Genomic DNA, 16561 nt, shown 5'->3' with positions numbered 1-16561 from the left:
TTGCTAATGTATACTAATTAACCAGGGTGTGCTCTAGCTTTCCCAAGCAATACATGGTTTCTTTTTTCCAAGCTTGGTGGAACTCTGATCTAGCCAAATTCTGAATTGCCAATGAACCAGAGAATACCAGTAAAGTGAAGACTTTTAGATGACCTGACGTTGTTAATCCTGTTCTCCATAGATATTTGCCTATCTGTTAGAGAACTACTCTTGAGGTTTGGGGTTGAATTAGAGATAGAATAAGTACTTTCATTGGCAGATGGCATATAATACAGGCTTCTCAAACAATGAATTTGTGAGTTTCAAAGACTGAAATAGTCTTGAAATATGTTCATGTGGCCACTTTACTAATACAATGTCATTTTTAGAAATCAAAATCAACTTGACTTAGTCTGCTCATCCAGAAATTTCCAAGTTAAGCGTAATGTTTCTCATTTTCAGAGAGACTCTTAATTATATAGAAAGCTAATTTGAATAGTCAGTGGCCCCAGGATGAACAGGAAATGAACATTTCTCTGTCCCCTACTTTGTCAGTTTTTGATGATCATATAAAATCAAAAGAAGATTTGGAATATGATTTCGTGTGATTTGATAAGAAAAAAATTTGGGCAGAAAAATGACATTAGAAAATGGTCTTTCATGTGGAAGAGAGGCCAATTTGATTTGAAGCACAATAAGAGAAAACGTATTTGGTGCTGTTCAAAATGAATTGGGTAGAAGTAGATGTTGGGGGAGAAAAAGCAATTTCATGCATTTACGTGTCCAAGTATGCAAGGATATTGGTAATGTATATTATCATAAATTGAATTTTTGTATTATTAAATTATTAATTGATTATCAGTCTGGCACTCCCTACTGCAAATAGTCTTACTCCTGGAAATAAATTAATTGGCAAAATTCTTGCCATATTGAAGTCAGTGGGAGTCTGTAAGTGGGGTCAAATTGCACCTTATGAATTAACTTAAAAAACAACAGATACAGGCAGTCCCTGGGTTATGTACAAGATAGGGACTATAGGTTTGTTCTTAAGTTGAATTTGTATGTAAGTCGGAACTGGCTCCAGATTCAGCTGCTGCCACTGAAACTGACCAGGGGCTGACTACAGGAAGCTGGAGGCAGAGTTGCTCTACCCCCAGCTTCCTGGAATCAGCCTGATCAGTTTCAACAGCTGCTGAATCGGGAGCCTGGGACACAACAGCTGGGGTGCTGCCCGGTAGGTTCCCACAGGACCAACCGGGCAGCACCCCAGCTGCTCTACCCGAGGCGCCCCGCAACAAAAGCCTGGTCTGCTGGGGGTGAGGGGGGTGGCGGCGGCGGCGCACTAGCTGCGCCTCCTCCCCCCCAGCAGACCAGGGAGACCCGAGCAAAGTCGGCGCCTGAGCGGCTTTGCTCGTTTGCCCGAGAGCAAAGCTGCCCAGGCAGTGGGACCCCCGCCGCCTGGGCGGCTTTGTTCCTGTCCCCCTGGTCTGCTGGTGGGGTCCAGTGGCTTTGCTGGGGTCCCGCTGCCTGGGCGGCTTTGCTCCCGGGCAAACGAGCAAAGCCGCCCAGGCGGCGGCTTTGCTCGGATGTCCCTGGTCTGCTGGGGGGGTCCAGCGGCTTTGCTGGACCCCCCCCCAGCAGACCAGGGAGACGGGGAGAAGCTTTTCTCGCCCCGGAGGACACGGGCGGCGACCCGATGCCTGTGAGCTCCGGGGCGAGAAAAGCCCCGTTCGTAAGTGCGGATCTGACGTAAGTCGAATCCGCGTAAGTCGGGGACTGCCTGTAGTCTTGCAGCCCCTTAAGAGACTAACAAAAAATGTAGATGCTATCATGAGTTTTCGTGGTCACACCTTACTTCAGATGAATGGAGTTGAGACATCCAGGGAACAAATAAATAGAGAAAGAGAGGGGATGGGGAGAGAAAGAGATGGAAAAAATATATTGTCAATTAGAGTGTCTATGGTAAATAAAGCTGATAGCGGGTTCTGAGTACCGAATGCATGGCTTTTTGTGTCAGTATGGTATGGAACGTAGCAGGCCATCCAGTTAAGGTCTTTGCTTAAACCTCTATTGCAGGTGTCAAATTTGTAAATGAAATCAAGTTCTGCAGCTTCTCTCTCCAGTTGGTTTTTGAAATTGCTTTCTAATATTATTGTCACTTTTAGATCCTATAGTGAGTGCCTGGGCAAGTTAAAATGTTCCCCAACAGGTTTCTGTGTGTTACCATTTTGAATATCTGATTTGTGTCCATTAATCCTTTGTCATAGAGACTGTCCATTTTTGACAATATACATGGCAGAGGGGCATTGCTGGCACTTGTTGGCATATATCACATTGGAGGATGTGAAGTTATATGAGCCCCTGATGTGGTGGCTTATGTGGTGATGCCTCTTTCCTTCCCTGTTCCCCCTCTTTCTCTGCTACTTATTTGTCCCCTGGACTTCTTAACTCCATTCATCTGAAGTGCTGTGTGCCCACAAAAGGTCATAGTACCATCTGTATTTTTGTTAATCTCTAAAGTGCTGCAAGACTGTCTGTTGTTTTATAAGTTTATTCAGTTACAGACTAACGCAGCTACCCCTCTGAAAACTTATGAATTGTTCATCTTGCTTTTCATTTTTAGTGTCCGATAAATTCATTTCACCAAAATTAGAAGAATAGTTTAAAAATATATTAAGAGAAAAATATCAAATGTGTAAACAGGAAAATGGGCAAAGGACAGAAATTCATAGATATTTGCTTGTTATTAACATACTACTCTGTATGTTAACTATGTACACTCATACACAAACAAATTACATTTGACAAAAGTGTTTTAATAATTAATAAGAACTATGCCCTTGCTTTGGTTTGTTTGAGTAAAGACAAAATTGTTTTTGTGCTCAAAACTACAAAAACCACGGCAACCCAGACACATCTTGTATGTCCTTGATTGTGTAGCATAGAAATAAAAAACAAGACTGTATTTGTTCATTTGAGGCTCTGAAGAAAAAGTGATGTGTATTTTGTAATGGCTAATACTATATTTCTGGCCGTTATAATCTTAACAGTTTTAAAAATGAGGAAGTAACTAATTTATTGTGTTACAGGGATGGTTAGTAGATCTCATCAACAAGTTTGGCACGTTAAATGGGTTTCAGATCCTGCATGATCGTTTTATGAGTGGCTCAGCATTGAATGTTCAGATAATTGCAGCTCTCATCAAGTAAGTTCCTTAGAAAGTAGTGATTTCTTTGGGTTATACTCAATGAAAACAAATGTAAATGTTGAGCTAAGGATTTCAAGTATCCAGTTGTTTTTTCTTCTGAAAAGAGGTATTATGACCTTCTCTCCAGCATTATTCACTTAAACATCCAGAATCTGAATTATCCTTTCAGTGTTTTGTTTGCTTGAAAATAAACCAGTTTCCTGAACAAAATAATCTACAAATGGACTAGTATTCATATTGTATCTGATATCTTTTATTTTTTAGACCATTTGGACAATGCTATGAGTTTCTAACGCTACATACAGTGAAGAAATACTTCCTTCCAATTATAGAAATGGTTCCACAGTTTTTAGAAAACTTAACTGATGACGAACTGAAAAAAGAAGCAAAGAATGAAGCCAAAAATGATGCTCTGTCAATGATAATCAAATCTCTAAAGAACTTAGCTTCAAGAGTCCCAGGACAAGAGGAAACTGTAAAAAACTTAGAAATTTTTAGATTAAAAATGATACTTAGGTAAGGCAATTTTTCTGTTGGAATGGTTATTTTGTGTGTGTTTTTTTATTTCTCACACTTAGTTTTTCTTACAGATTATTGCAAATTTCATCTTTCAATGGTAAAATGAATGCACTGAATGAAGTTAACAAGGTGATATCTAGTGTGTCATATTATACCCATCGTCATGGTAATCCTGAAGAGGAAGAGTGGCTTACAGCAGAAAGAATGGCAGTAAGTTTTTGTTCTGGTTACCTGAATTAGGTTAAAAGACTTTTATTTTATTTTATTTTATTTTATTTTATTTTATTTTATTTTATTTTATTTTATTTTTATTAAAATAATAATAATAATAATAATAATAATCTTCCAGTGGTGTAGAGTAGTATGTACATACTATAAATTCTCACAGGTTGTATCCAAAATAATGACAATTAACATTATTAGTCAAAGTAATTGTTAGTAGTATTATGGCTTTATTCTTGAGATTACAGGCAGTCCCCGGGTTACGTACAAAATAGGGACTGTAGGTTTTGTTCTTAAGTTGAATTTGTATGTAAGTCGGAACTGGTACATATTGTAGGGGAAACTCTAGCCAAACATTTCTCCAGAGCTCAGTTTTATTCTCCCACACCTCACTTCCCTCAGTCCTTTATTCTCAAGCTGAGGTGTCTGTTGAGAAAAGCCGCTCCGCGTCTCCCTGGTCTGCTGGGGGGAAGCAGCTAGTGCGGGGTTGCCTCACCCCGTTTGTAAGTAGGGATCTGCTGTAAGTAGGATCCATGTAACCCGGGGACTGCCTGTACTTTTATTTGTATCAGGATTGCGGTTAATGTACATTCAGAGTTTTGTGGGATCTGTGGAATTTTTATCCCAATGTGGATCTTGTTTGCCAATATGTAGAACTATTAAAAAAAAATTTTTTTTTACATCGAATGTAAAAATAGTTCTTTACTGAAGTTGACACCTTTATACTGCTATAATCAATAATTTAAACAAAATGTCACCAGTAATTTTTCAATCGAAATGTTGATAGTTTTAAAAGAATAATTTAAATAGTACAAATTAAAGTTTGAATGTGCTGTTCTGCATGTTCGAGTATGTGTCCTAATTGACTGAAAAACTTTTTCCAGAATAGTTTTATAACAACAGACTTTTATAAAATTACCTATAAAGATAATATTTTTACAGGTAGCATGGCTCATTCTGATTTTTTGTAAATAGATTCATCGTAATTTTAACAATTAATATATAGTCCTTACATTCACATGCTTTCAGTGCTGGTTTGTGTGTGAGAACAGATTTGAGGAATTGATGGAATAGAACATCTTCTTCAAACGATTGCTCATGTCCATTGCACAGTAGGTGTATGTTTGCCACATGCACCGATACCAGAAGTTTTTCCCTCAGCAATACTCATAAGGGAGCAGCCCTACCGGTCCCTGAAGTGGATCCTCCATGGTGCAATATAAGAGGCACTGCGCGCTCCCCCCCACTCTATTTCTTCTTGCTACCAGTGATGGTGCATCAAGCTGTGAGTTTGCAAGAACTTCCCTGCCAGCCATTGTCAGAGCTCCCTTCCTTTTTGGTGCATGTTTCTGTCCATGAGATATGTAGTGTGTCTGTGTGGTCTTTAGTCCATGTATTCATGTTAGGGATTTCAGTGTGTAGACGACTGCATGATTAAATGATAATCCTGGGCTTATTGGTTAATCCTGACAACTATGGGCATTTCTGCCCCTCCTCTGCCTCCCCCGCCGCCTCTGTATCAGAGGCAGCAAGGTGGGGGCAGCCCATACATGGGAGGCTTTAGCTTAGTGGTGCTGCCATCCGATGTTGCTGCCTCTGATACAGAGGTAACAGTGCAGGATGGCAGGGGGCTCTCCCTGGCAGTGGGCCGGGAACGCACTGGCAGCCAGTCCTGCTCCCAGGAATTATTGAATAGTTGTGCAACTGCTAAAATTTGATGTGGTTACACGGCTATTCAGTTACATGCTATCTAACATCCCTAGTTCATGTCTCACTATGCCATTATTCAATGGGCCAGAAATGATGCTGGGTTTGGCAGAGCTGTGCTACAATCAACGTGGCCATGAATTCCTACCTTCCACACTGGGTACTCCTTGGAGTCACCTGTTACGGAATGGGCATGATTAAGCGCTTGAAGAAGAAAAGACATTTACCTTTTTGTAACTGGTGTCCTTCGAGATGTGTTGCTCATGTCCATTCCACATCCTGCTTTCCTTCCCCACTGTTGGAGGTTCTGGCAAGAAGGACCTAAAGGTAGGGGGAGGATGTAGTGCCCCTTATACTATGCCATGGAGGCATCACTCCTAGGATCAACACATCTCGAAGAATGCCAGTTACAAAAAGGTAACTGTCTTTTTATCAAGTTCCAGCATGCTGCATATCAATAATTATTTGCTATGAATGTTTGCTTGAGCAAGTGTGAGAGAAATTTAAAAACTCACATGCTTGCTGGGCTTAATGACTTTATCTCCTTGCTGTGAAGTTTGGAGGAGTGCTGAGGGGCAGGATTATGTAGTTTGTGCTGTATGTATTATGCAAGTGAATAGGGGCTCTTCTGTTACAATGGTGAGATTTGGCATTTCAAGTAGGATTGACTCTGGAAGTATTTATTTTTTTGCCAAAAATAATCTGCTTCTAATTGAAAATATATAGATAATTGAAAAACATTGTTTATCCAAGTTGCCCGTGAGGTGCCAGATTGAATCTTCTACATAATGAAGTATAGTAACTCTGAAGGAATGTTGCCTTCTCTCATTCCTTTTTGGTTGTAGTACTCAGCAGACATTCTGCTGATGTCTCAGTCTGAATGAAAGACCTGGACTACATTGTGGTAAGGAATTAAATTAAAGCCCTGTCTTTGTCCTGTCCTTGCACTGTATCAGTGCAACCTCTGAAATAATCTTCATTTTTTATCTCCACTTAAATATTGCTTGAAATCTTTTCCCCGATTCAAATAGAAGTTGAGGCATTTAAAGAGCTAAATCTGGTTAAGGAGTAGGTTTTTCAGAATATAGCTCATTCTGATGCTTTCCAGTATTTAACAGTTCTTTTGTTACTTAAGAAGCCTTGCTACCTGTGTACCAAACGGGTTATACAAATATTAGATCGGGGTCACTGAAATGTCTTCAGTGTCCCCAAGCTGCTGAAAGAAATTGTGTCCCTGGAAAATGTAGAATCTCAATCTTCCCCCGACTCTTTACATTGGAAACTGGGTGAGAATTTTTATAGTTAGAGTTCACAGTTCCACTTTGCCTGAAAAATATTATAGTAGTATTGGTATTAGGGATGTTAAGTAATGAGTAATCAGCTAATTGTGTAGTTGATAGATTTCTGTTGCCTACATGATTAGTCAATAGGGTTGGAAGCCTCTGGGAGCTACCCCCTGCTGTGGCACTGCAGTTTAAATGTAGTAAGAGCAGTCCAGCTCCTACTATATTTAAACTGCACACCCATAGCAGGGGTAGCTCCTGGACCCAGCGTGAGCCAGTCCTGAAGCGGTCTGGCTTAGTTCCGGCTTGCGCTGGGTCCAGCAGTCCCTGTCCACGGCCAACCCTTAAGACAGAAAAACATGCTGGACAAGCCCGTCCCATCAAGGGGCAGCATGTGGGTGAGTTTCGTTTGGGACACAGTTTCCCAGCACATCTCATTTAATCACCTCCCCTCCCGCCTTCCCATCTGGTCTCTGGCAGCTTGGGGGAACCTCAGCAAGTGCCTGCCTGCCACACACATCCTGGAACCAGGAGTGCGAGCCAAAGGGCTGCGGTGGCTGCAGGCAGGCAGCAGTGAGTTCGCAGAGTGTTGCTTGACCTGTATATTTGCGCCTCCAGCCCTGTGGAGTGAAGCTGAAGCCACTTGGTGAAAGGGCTTCTCCCTGGCAGGGGCTGCACACTACTTTCCCAATGGATTGGGTGTTGGCACCTAGGTACTGCACAGTTTGGGCAGGAGAGGGGCAGAGCCCAGCCAAGAATTGCAGAGCCAGGGTGGGCAGACACTAGAGGCTGAGCTGCATTAGCCCTCCTCTGCCTCTCGGTTTGCAGCACTCCCGGGCTGAGCTACACAGCACATGCCCGGGACAAAGCCCCAGCAGCTGGCGAGCTCCGGTCCCTGCCCGCGAGCCCAGTGGGCTGCTGCTGCCAGTGTACAGCGTTCAGCGCGCAGCCTGGCCTCACTCCAGCCGAGCAGCGAGTTCTCACACCAGCTCAGCTGCTGGAGCTTTCTCCCAGGTGCTTGCAGGACGTGGCTGGGCTCCTCAAGCACCCAGCCTGGCCAAATGCACTGCCTGCGTCTGCATGTGGAGCCCCGAGCACCCCAAGCCCAGCCCAGCCCAGGGCTCCGCACAGCGCCGCTAGTGGCATTGGCTTAGGTTACCATGGGAGATCCACCTACAGAGGGTCTCCAGTCTGGCCAGTGCTGCGTGCCTGCATCTCCCTGAGCTGAACCTGGGAGTGCTGAGCTTGCTTGGTCGCTTCACTCTGCCCACTTGGCCCTTGGTCCTCAGCTCCTGGCCCTTGGTCCTCAGCTCCTGGCCCAGCACCGGGCAACCCTGGCTTCCTTGCAGCCTGTGGTGCATGAGCAGGGCTCCTGAGAGAGCAATGCCAGCTTGGCACGAGGGACGGGTAGAGAGCAGTGCCATAGGTGAGCAGCCCGCAGAACAGCTGGCTCATCCCAGTGCCTGGGAAAGGGGTGGGGGGGGGGGGGGGGCGGCGGCGTGCAGAATGCATGCTCAACTACTCTTTTACATTCCTAATTGGTATGCTTATAAGAAGCACACCTCTTCCACAGAAGCTACAAAGCATGGGAACTATTGCTGATATTGCCTTCACAATACAGCTGCAGGACAGCTACCTTTGTGGTATGGTATCATAATGTGTAAAATACAGAATTGCTTTCTAATAATTGAAAGTGAAGTAAACATACTTCGCTTTTGTTGTGTTTGTCTGTCTTGTATGAGAGACAGAATGATTTCAAGCTTACATTTTCTGTTTAATTTTTTTAAGATGTTAGTATTTTGAAATATCTGTTTTATTTTAAAATTAGGAATGGATCCAACAGAATAATATTTTATCAATTGTATTACGAGATAGTCTTCATCAGCCTCAATATGTAGAAAAGTTAGAGAAGATTCTTCGTTTCGTCATCAAAGAAAAAGCCCTTACTTTGCAAGATCTTGACAACATTTGGGCAGCCCAGGTAAGGAATCAAATTACAACCCAGTTCTTACTCAAACTCATCAAGAGGTGCTATAAAATGAGTCCTAAGTCGATTATGAATTGCATGCCATTTGTTATGTGGAAAAAAAAAGTATCAAATAAGGAAGGAAAATATTGGATGTATGTAGGAGGGAGATGCTTTGAAAGAGTTTTGTGGGTGGTGTGCGTTTACATATGCATAAAGAAATGAGAGGTTGAGATCTTGACTTCATCAGCAGTCTAAATTTAGCTTTCAAGTTCAGGATCTCAGATTGACTTCTCAAGTGTGCTACAAGTTCAATGGACAGGACTGACTAGGCAGGGGAAATAAACACTGAAGGCATAGGTGAAAAGATGGCACAGAGGAGGAGTTAATATTTATTAAGCAGCATGTGATTTGTAAATATTCTAACCTATCAGTGAACACGATGAGGGGTTTAAAGATAAAGGTTAGGTAGCGTAAAGTATTTACAATTTATTTTGAATTATTATTATTTAATATTTTGTGTATATTGTAGAGGAGAAATGAAATTCCTTTTTTAGAAAGTGCTTTAATTTCTGTAGAGAATATAATACTATTTCCCATGAAGTCTTTATGGACTGGCCTACACTAAAAAGTTAAGTTGACCTGACTGTGTTTCTCAGATGTGAAAATCCACATTCCTGAATGTAGTTCGTTTGGCCTAGCCAACAGTGTAGATGGTTCTAGGTCAAAGGGAAGAATTTTTCCATTGAGGTAACTGCTACTTATTGGGGAGGTGAATTACCTGCACTGCCTGGAGAATCTCTCACTGGCATTGGTTGTGTGTACAGCAGTGATCGGCAGCCTATGATCCCTTGGGGTTCTGTGTGGTCTGCAAGACATTTTGTTCACCGTTGCTCATGCTGCATGGTTGCCAGATTGTGCTGGTTTCCATCTGCATAGTATTTTCTCCTAACAGTATTACTAAAGTGATCATGCATGGAAATCAAGGGCACATGAAGTGAGGTGTATGCTGATTGCACACAACATTGACTGTGAGAGCCATAAACTCCCTCCACATTGAATCCAAATTCTAGGTATGCAAGTGCAGTTAGCAAAACTACCCTATCTGGGAGGTCGTCTTGGTTACAGCAATATTGTGGCCCATTGAGCTGAAGGAGGGTGTCTCATGGCCCACTTATTAGCCTAGGTTGCCCATCACTGGTCTACAGAGAAGCGCTCCAATAGTGTAGTGGCAGCACTGCAGTTGTACCACTGTAGCATTTTGAAGTGTAGATAAGCCCCAAGAAAAACATCACTGGAGCAAATGAAGTGCAGTAAATTTGAGAGCCAAATGAGTATTCTGAAACTTTATTTCCTTCAGAAGCATCTAACTGAACTCTGATTACATGGTACAGCCATAGAGCTAGTCACTGTTCCTGAAAAACAGTAGTGTCATTAGTGTGCTCAGAAGAATGAGTCCAACAATTACATTGAGTCCTCACTTCGGTCCCAAGGAAACTGAGAGTCTCATTACAATGCTAAAATAAAAATACAGTGATAAGATGAAACGTGTTTGGGAATGGGAAATGATGAAGCTGTTAGATCTAAAATATTTAGCTTTTAGTGAAAGATTTCCAAGTGTCTGTCTCATGAACTCTTGCAGACAAAACTTGTTCATGTAGTATTGGGGAGTGCTATGTTGACATTGAAGCCTGATGGGCGAAAAGAGAATTGGTGTTGGAACCCCATCTGATTTTCCTTCTTCATTAATGATCTAGAAGAGGGAGTAAACAACATATTACTTAGAGGGTAACCAGGTTAACTCCCTTGTTGCATCTTATGAAGTGGGTCTTTGCCCACAAAAGCTTATGCTCCCAACACTTTGGTTTGTCTATAAGGCGCCATAGGACTCCTTGCTGCTAGTCCATTATCGTTTTTTGAATTGTAGAAAAGTTTCACTGAGTTCTGTAGGGATTAAAATGTTAAATAAAGTATAAAACAACCAATTTTACGTGTTATCATAAAAAACTTTATTGTAAACTATATTTGTTTCATTATTCTTAACAAATATGTACAAATTTTTTCCACTTCCAACTCTTGAACACGCAACATAGTTGTCCACGTGAAAAGCAAGATGTCTTCCAAATCAATTCCAGCTACTTTAAGTGACTGGCCTTGCGCTTTGTCAGTATACATTGCTGAAGTATAAGTTGACAGTTGATATAACTGATGTGAAGAGCCTGAGGAGAGGGAGGAAGAAGGGAGCCATGTGCCTGTCACCAGCGCCCTAGCCCGCCCTCCACTTCCTTGTCCCTCCGCCGGCCTTACTAAGTGACTGGCTCCGCAGCTTCCCCGGGAAGCCACTTCTCCCCGCACTGCTGAGCTCCGTGCAAGTCCCAGGGAGAGGCGTCGGTCTCTCATCTCTTCCTCCCACAGTCCCTTAAAACTTTCTCCTGAATGACAGGCTATCCCTCCGCTGGCCTTAGTGCACGACTGTCCCCGCCGCTTCCCCCGGGAAGCTGCTTCTCCCCTCACTGCCAAGCTCCGTGCAGCCCCGGGGAGAGGCGTCGGTCTCTCATTTCTTCCCTCCCAGTACCGTAAAACTTTCTCCTGGATAAAAGGTTATCCCATGCAAAGTTTGGTTGCGGTAGCTCTTATGGCGTCCAAGTTATTAACGCACAAACATTCTCCTTTATATATTAGATTAGCAAGGGGACGCTAATTTCTAAAAAGATTAGAAGTGTTCAAATAGTAAGGATAAATTGGAATTATTTTAGTGTAAAATTTTGAATTCCTAAAGTGAAAAGTGTGTAGTAGAGTTGCTGAATAAGGAAAGCATTAAAAATTTTCCAGTGGTGCTCCAGTGTTGGTGATGGGTTGTCCCGGAGCTGCAGTTGAAAGCTTTTCAAGCAATTGTCAGTTGGGACACTCGTGCCAAAGGACACCTCTGGCATTGGCGCCTTCACATTTTGCGTGCATGGCCTGACCTTCCTTCAGTTCCTCGCTAACTGCCCTTGGAGGTGGACTGAGCTCGTCTCTTGCCTCAGGGCATTTTTTCCTCAGAGAATTAGAGTAGTTGTTTTTTAGCAGCTGTTGTTCTTAGAATTAGTCATCGTTGTTGTTGTTCTGGTTATCTGTTACATTTTTTTTCTTAGTGAGAGAAGGGAGCAGCAGGGCAGCTGTGGCAACTCTGACCAAAAGAAAGGCTGCTTGAGTACTTTTTTCCTTCTCACCTCCCCCCCCATACCCTTTTTTTACTGTCTTTAAAAAAAAAAAAAAAAAAAAAAAAAGAGAGAGGAGGAGGAGAAAGGAAAATAAGGAATTGGACAAGGGGCCATCATAAGAAACAACCATGCCGAGCACCTAACCTTGCACGATGTACCAGGGTTTAAGAAATGCAACACGTTGTGACCCCATGCCACTTTTGGAGATCCACATGTCCTGCATTTGCTGCCCGGGGGAGGCTCATGTACCCCAGAAATGTGAGCATTGTTGCAGCCCTCATGGACAGACCCAGGAAGGACGGGGAGCTTGGGCTCCATATGATCCTTTTTGAAAAAGTCATGCAGTGCACTGAGACCCAACAGCCCTCTCAGAGTCAGCCAGAGATTGCAGAAAAACTGGCTGTTTCACCCTTGCCATGGAAAACGTTAAAAAATAGAGCTTCTCTGGCACGATCTCTTCCCTTTCCTCCCCACACTCCATCTCCTAGAGTGAGTAAAGGAAACGCACCGGGCTCTTACAGTACTGTGGCACCAAGACCCTCTACTAGCACTACTTCATCAGGCTCACAGACGTCATTGGTGCTGACCCAAGAATCTTCAGCACTGGCCAGACCCCACAAGCAAACTGACGCTGTCAAAATCTCAAGACCTGGCACTGGTAAAAAGTGTTGGCGTCAGCTGCTAAGCCAACATCTCGCAGGCCATCCCTTCCAGTTCTGTTGAGCATGGCACCGGATTCAGTGCCACCACCACTAGCTGCACCAGTACCAGTGAATGAAGGTCCACATCAGGATTGCACAGCGCTGACCGGAGCCGACTGTGAAGCATCGGCACCGGGGAGCTATGACAGACAGCATTGTTCCCATCCTGCAGCTAGGGAACCTTCCCTAGCACCATTTTCACCCCATACCTCTTCAGGCTCTAAAGATCCCCTGTGCTGACAGACCGCATCGCCTTTGTGGATGATGATCCCAGGAGTGTCTTCTCACAGCACTCCTCACCAGCTGTGTACCACCCTTACTACCCTTATTGGGACGGACCTTGCCACCCACTGTGTTATGCACACTGGCCATACCTTCCACCCCACTGGCCACCATGAGAGCATTGGGGCTCATATAAACAGTGGTCCATAGCTTGATCTATCCTGGCTTCAAGGCCTCCACCAGTGACACCTCCTAGGAGAAAGAGGAGGGCCAAATTCAGAAGAAAGATAGAGGCCCAAGCTCTGGATGCTTCCCTAATGGATAATTCCTCTTCTTCACCGGGCGAGGCAGTGATCCCTGTGGACACGTGCCTGGTGGATGACTTAGAAGCAATTTCAAGAGCTTTTAAAAAGAGTAGTCACCAATCAGAAGATTCCCCTCCAAGAGGTGCAGCACAAGTGGCACCACCTGTTTAAAAATATTCAACCCACATTGCATGGGAAAATCGCCTTACCCATCGATGAGGTGATAAGGTAGGCATTGGATGAGATCTGGTCAACTCCTGCTTCTGACCAGCCAACTTGCAGGAGTGTGGACAGGAGGTATTTTGTTACTGCCAAGAGCTTAAACTTCATCTTTTTTCTTTTCTACTGTCACATTCGCTCATCATGGAAGCAACTCACCACTGGGTTAAGCTCCCACATTTCAGAGCCATGCCCAATGAGGAGCATAAAAAATTAGACCTATTTGGAAGGAGGTGGTATTCCTTTGCTACACTTGAACTTTCAGTAGTGAATTACTCTCCCCTTTGAAAACCACGATTTTGTCAGCCCTTATAAGCTGGCTGAATTAATGGAACATCTGCCAGACTCCGAGACCCATATGGAGATCTGTTATCCACAAAGGGCATATTATCGCCCATACAGCTTTACAGTCATCACGTGATCTGGCTGATACCACTGCCAGAGCTCTACAGCAGCAGCAATCATAATGAGCAGGGATTCATGGCTACAGGCATCGGGAGTACCAAGAGAGCTGCAGTCCAAGGTGGAGGACCTCCCTTTCGGCAAACAAAAGCTATTCGCAGCTAAAACTGATGAGATTCTGCATAGCAGCAAGGACTCCTCTACCACACTCAGCATGTACACTCTGCCCTATCGCCAAAAACACTGTCTCCTATAATAGGATAGAGACCGCATTACAACCACCCACAACACTTACGACTATAACCGACCCAGGCAATGAGCGCAAAGGAAGCCCCCACTCCATCACATTCTTCTGGTTCTCAGACCCCAAAACAACAAATTTGAGGTTTTGGTCAATGGTCTGCCCAACCTTCTCATAAATCCAGTGTCTGCGGATCAATACCATCTCTTTGCCCACTGATTACGTCCCTTTTTCCACCATTTGGACTCCATAACATTGGACCACTGGGTGTTGGAGAGAATCCATATAGGATATGTTATCCCACCTGACCTCCCATCCCTCATCCTTCCCCTCTTAAGGGAACTGTACCACGCGAACCTTCAAGACAGGAAATCAGTTGACTCTTGCATTTGGGAGCAGTAGAATGGGTTCCTGATTTTTATTGGGGAAGGGGATGTTATTCCCAATACTTTCTCACCCCAAAACACACAGGGGATTGGCGACCAATCCTAGATCTCTGCAAATTGAACAAATTCCTCTGCAAACAGCAATTCTAGATGGTTACACTAGCAACAGTCATGCTGGCACTGGACAGAGGGGACTGGTTTGCAGCCCTCAACCTACAGGATGCATATTTTCACATGTGATACATCCGTCTCACAGATAATACCGTGGCTTCATCGTAGCTGAGGATCACCTTCAGTACAGAGTTCCTCCCCTTTGATCTATCCTCCACCCCCAAGGGTGTTCTCAAAAGGCCATAGCTACTGCTAGGATCATCTTTGATGTCAGGGGGTTGTGATATTCCCATACCTGGACGATTTCCTTATAAGGGGCTAATAATGCGCAGAGGCGACCAGACAGCTGTTTCACCATATGGGCCTCTCTTTCGAATCCATGGCGTCTTGTCCACTTCCCTTCCTCCTGATGAAGATATTGGTTTTGGTCATTACCACCTTGTCCAGGAGTGTCAGACAGATTATGGATGCACATTATACCATATTTGCAAAAGATAAAGTTACTCTGTGACCACATCCTATCTTTTTGCCAAAATTATTCACCTTGTTCCACATCCAGGATCCTATCATACTGCCTACAGTCTTCCGGAGGCCTCGTGTTTCCCCGTGATGCCATGCTACGTACTTTGGGCAGTACTTCGGCTGGCTTTTTTACATAGGATACGGGTCTTCCATAGATTGCAACACCTCTTCATGGCCATTGCAGCGTGTTCCAAAGGTACTCCAATTTTAGCCCAGTGCGTTTCTAAATAGATATCTTGCATACTTGAGTGCTATTCTATCTGGAATAAATCTCTGACTGTTCCGCCAAGAGCACATTCCTCCCATGCTCTTGCAACTTCCACAGCTTTTTTGAACAATGTTGCCCTCAAAGATGTCTACTGGGCATCCCCATGTCATTTGACAGCGCTTTTGCCAGGCACTATGCCATCATGCCTCAGCTATCAGCAGATACAGTGGTGGCTCCAGCAGTCCTATCCTTGATCACCAAGCAATGACTTGGAATCTTGCCATCCATGCTGAGCACTGCTTTGAGGTCACCAACAGTGGAGCATCCACAGGGACTTCACTTGAAGAAGGAAAGGAAATTACTCACCCTGTGCAGCAATTAATGTTCTTTGAGATGTGCCCCCGTGGGTGCTCCACAATCCTCCCTCCTCCCTTCTGCTGGCAGTCCTAGTTACTCGGACATAGATGAGGAACTGAGGGAAGGTTGGGGCTATGGGCGCCAAAGCGCAAACACGAGACACCCTTTCACATGTGCACGGCCCAACTGACAATTGCTTGAAATCTCTGATCTGCAGCTCCAGGATAATCTGTCACCAACAGTGGAGCACCCATGGGGACATATATCTCGAAGAACAGTTGTTACTACTCCGGGTCAATAACTTCCTTTGACTGGACCTCTGAAGTATTTAGCATTGTGAACGCCACAGCTTTACAATTTACAGTAATGGCTAGTTTTGCAAAATTACATATTCATTATTTGAAATGTGTCTACTTAGAAAAATGTTGGAGCAGATCACACTATTGGTTCATCTAGTCTGGAATCTTCAATTCTTGGTAGGCATGGAACCTAAATAAGGATTTTAGCATTAAACCAGAAAAGTAGTTTTCTACATTTCCTCTTGAATCAACTTGTCAACATTACAGGTTAAAGTTTAAACCTATTTCTTTGTCCCCTTCCATGGCAATCTTTAAAACGTGTCTCTGTGACTGACATCTGCCCATGGTTATTTTCTGATGTTGTACTGCTGATTGAGTAGGGTCAAGTTTATAGTGTGTAGTTTGTTTGTTTTTTCCTCCAACAAGTGGTCTTGTGGTGCCTTAGAGACTAACCACTGTATATAAGATCATGAGCTTGGGAATAACAGAAACGAAGATTTC

The 16561-nt window shown here is 43.7% G+C and overlaps 1 protein-coding gene across 5 annotated transcripts in view; it reads left to right on the top strand.

Annotated features, from left to right (window-relative positions):
• USP9X (ubiquitin specific peptidase 9 X-linked) overlaps positions 1-16561 on the top strand; it is a 292101-nt gene that overhangs the window by 63569 nt on the left and 211971 nt on the right. For all 5 annotated transcript variants that reach the window (XM_089774470.1, XM_089774474.1, XM_089774477.1 and 2 more), the window contains 4 exons: positions 3069-3184; positions 3452-3703; positions 3778-3916; positions 8747-8899. In XM_089774470.1, the coding sequence (XP_089630596.1) occupies positions 3069-3184; positions 3452-3703; positions 3778-3916; positions 8747-8899 (660 nt within the window). The remainder of the gene's footprint in view (positions 1-3068; positions 3185-3451; positions 3704-3777; positions 3917-8746; positions 8900-16561) is intronic.

This window comes from Pelodiscus sinensis, chromosome 1 (assembly GCF_052426305.1).
Source record: "Pelodiscus sinensis isolate ZL-2025 chromosome 1, ASM5242630v1, whole genome shotgun sequence".
Taxonomy (NCBI): Eukaryota; Metazoa; Chordata; order Testudines; family Trionychidae; genus Pelodiscus; species Pelodiscus sinensis.
Note: the sequence above shows the minus strand (reverse complement) of the source record. Positions and strands in the feature narration are given on the sequence as shown.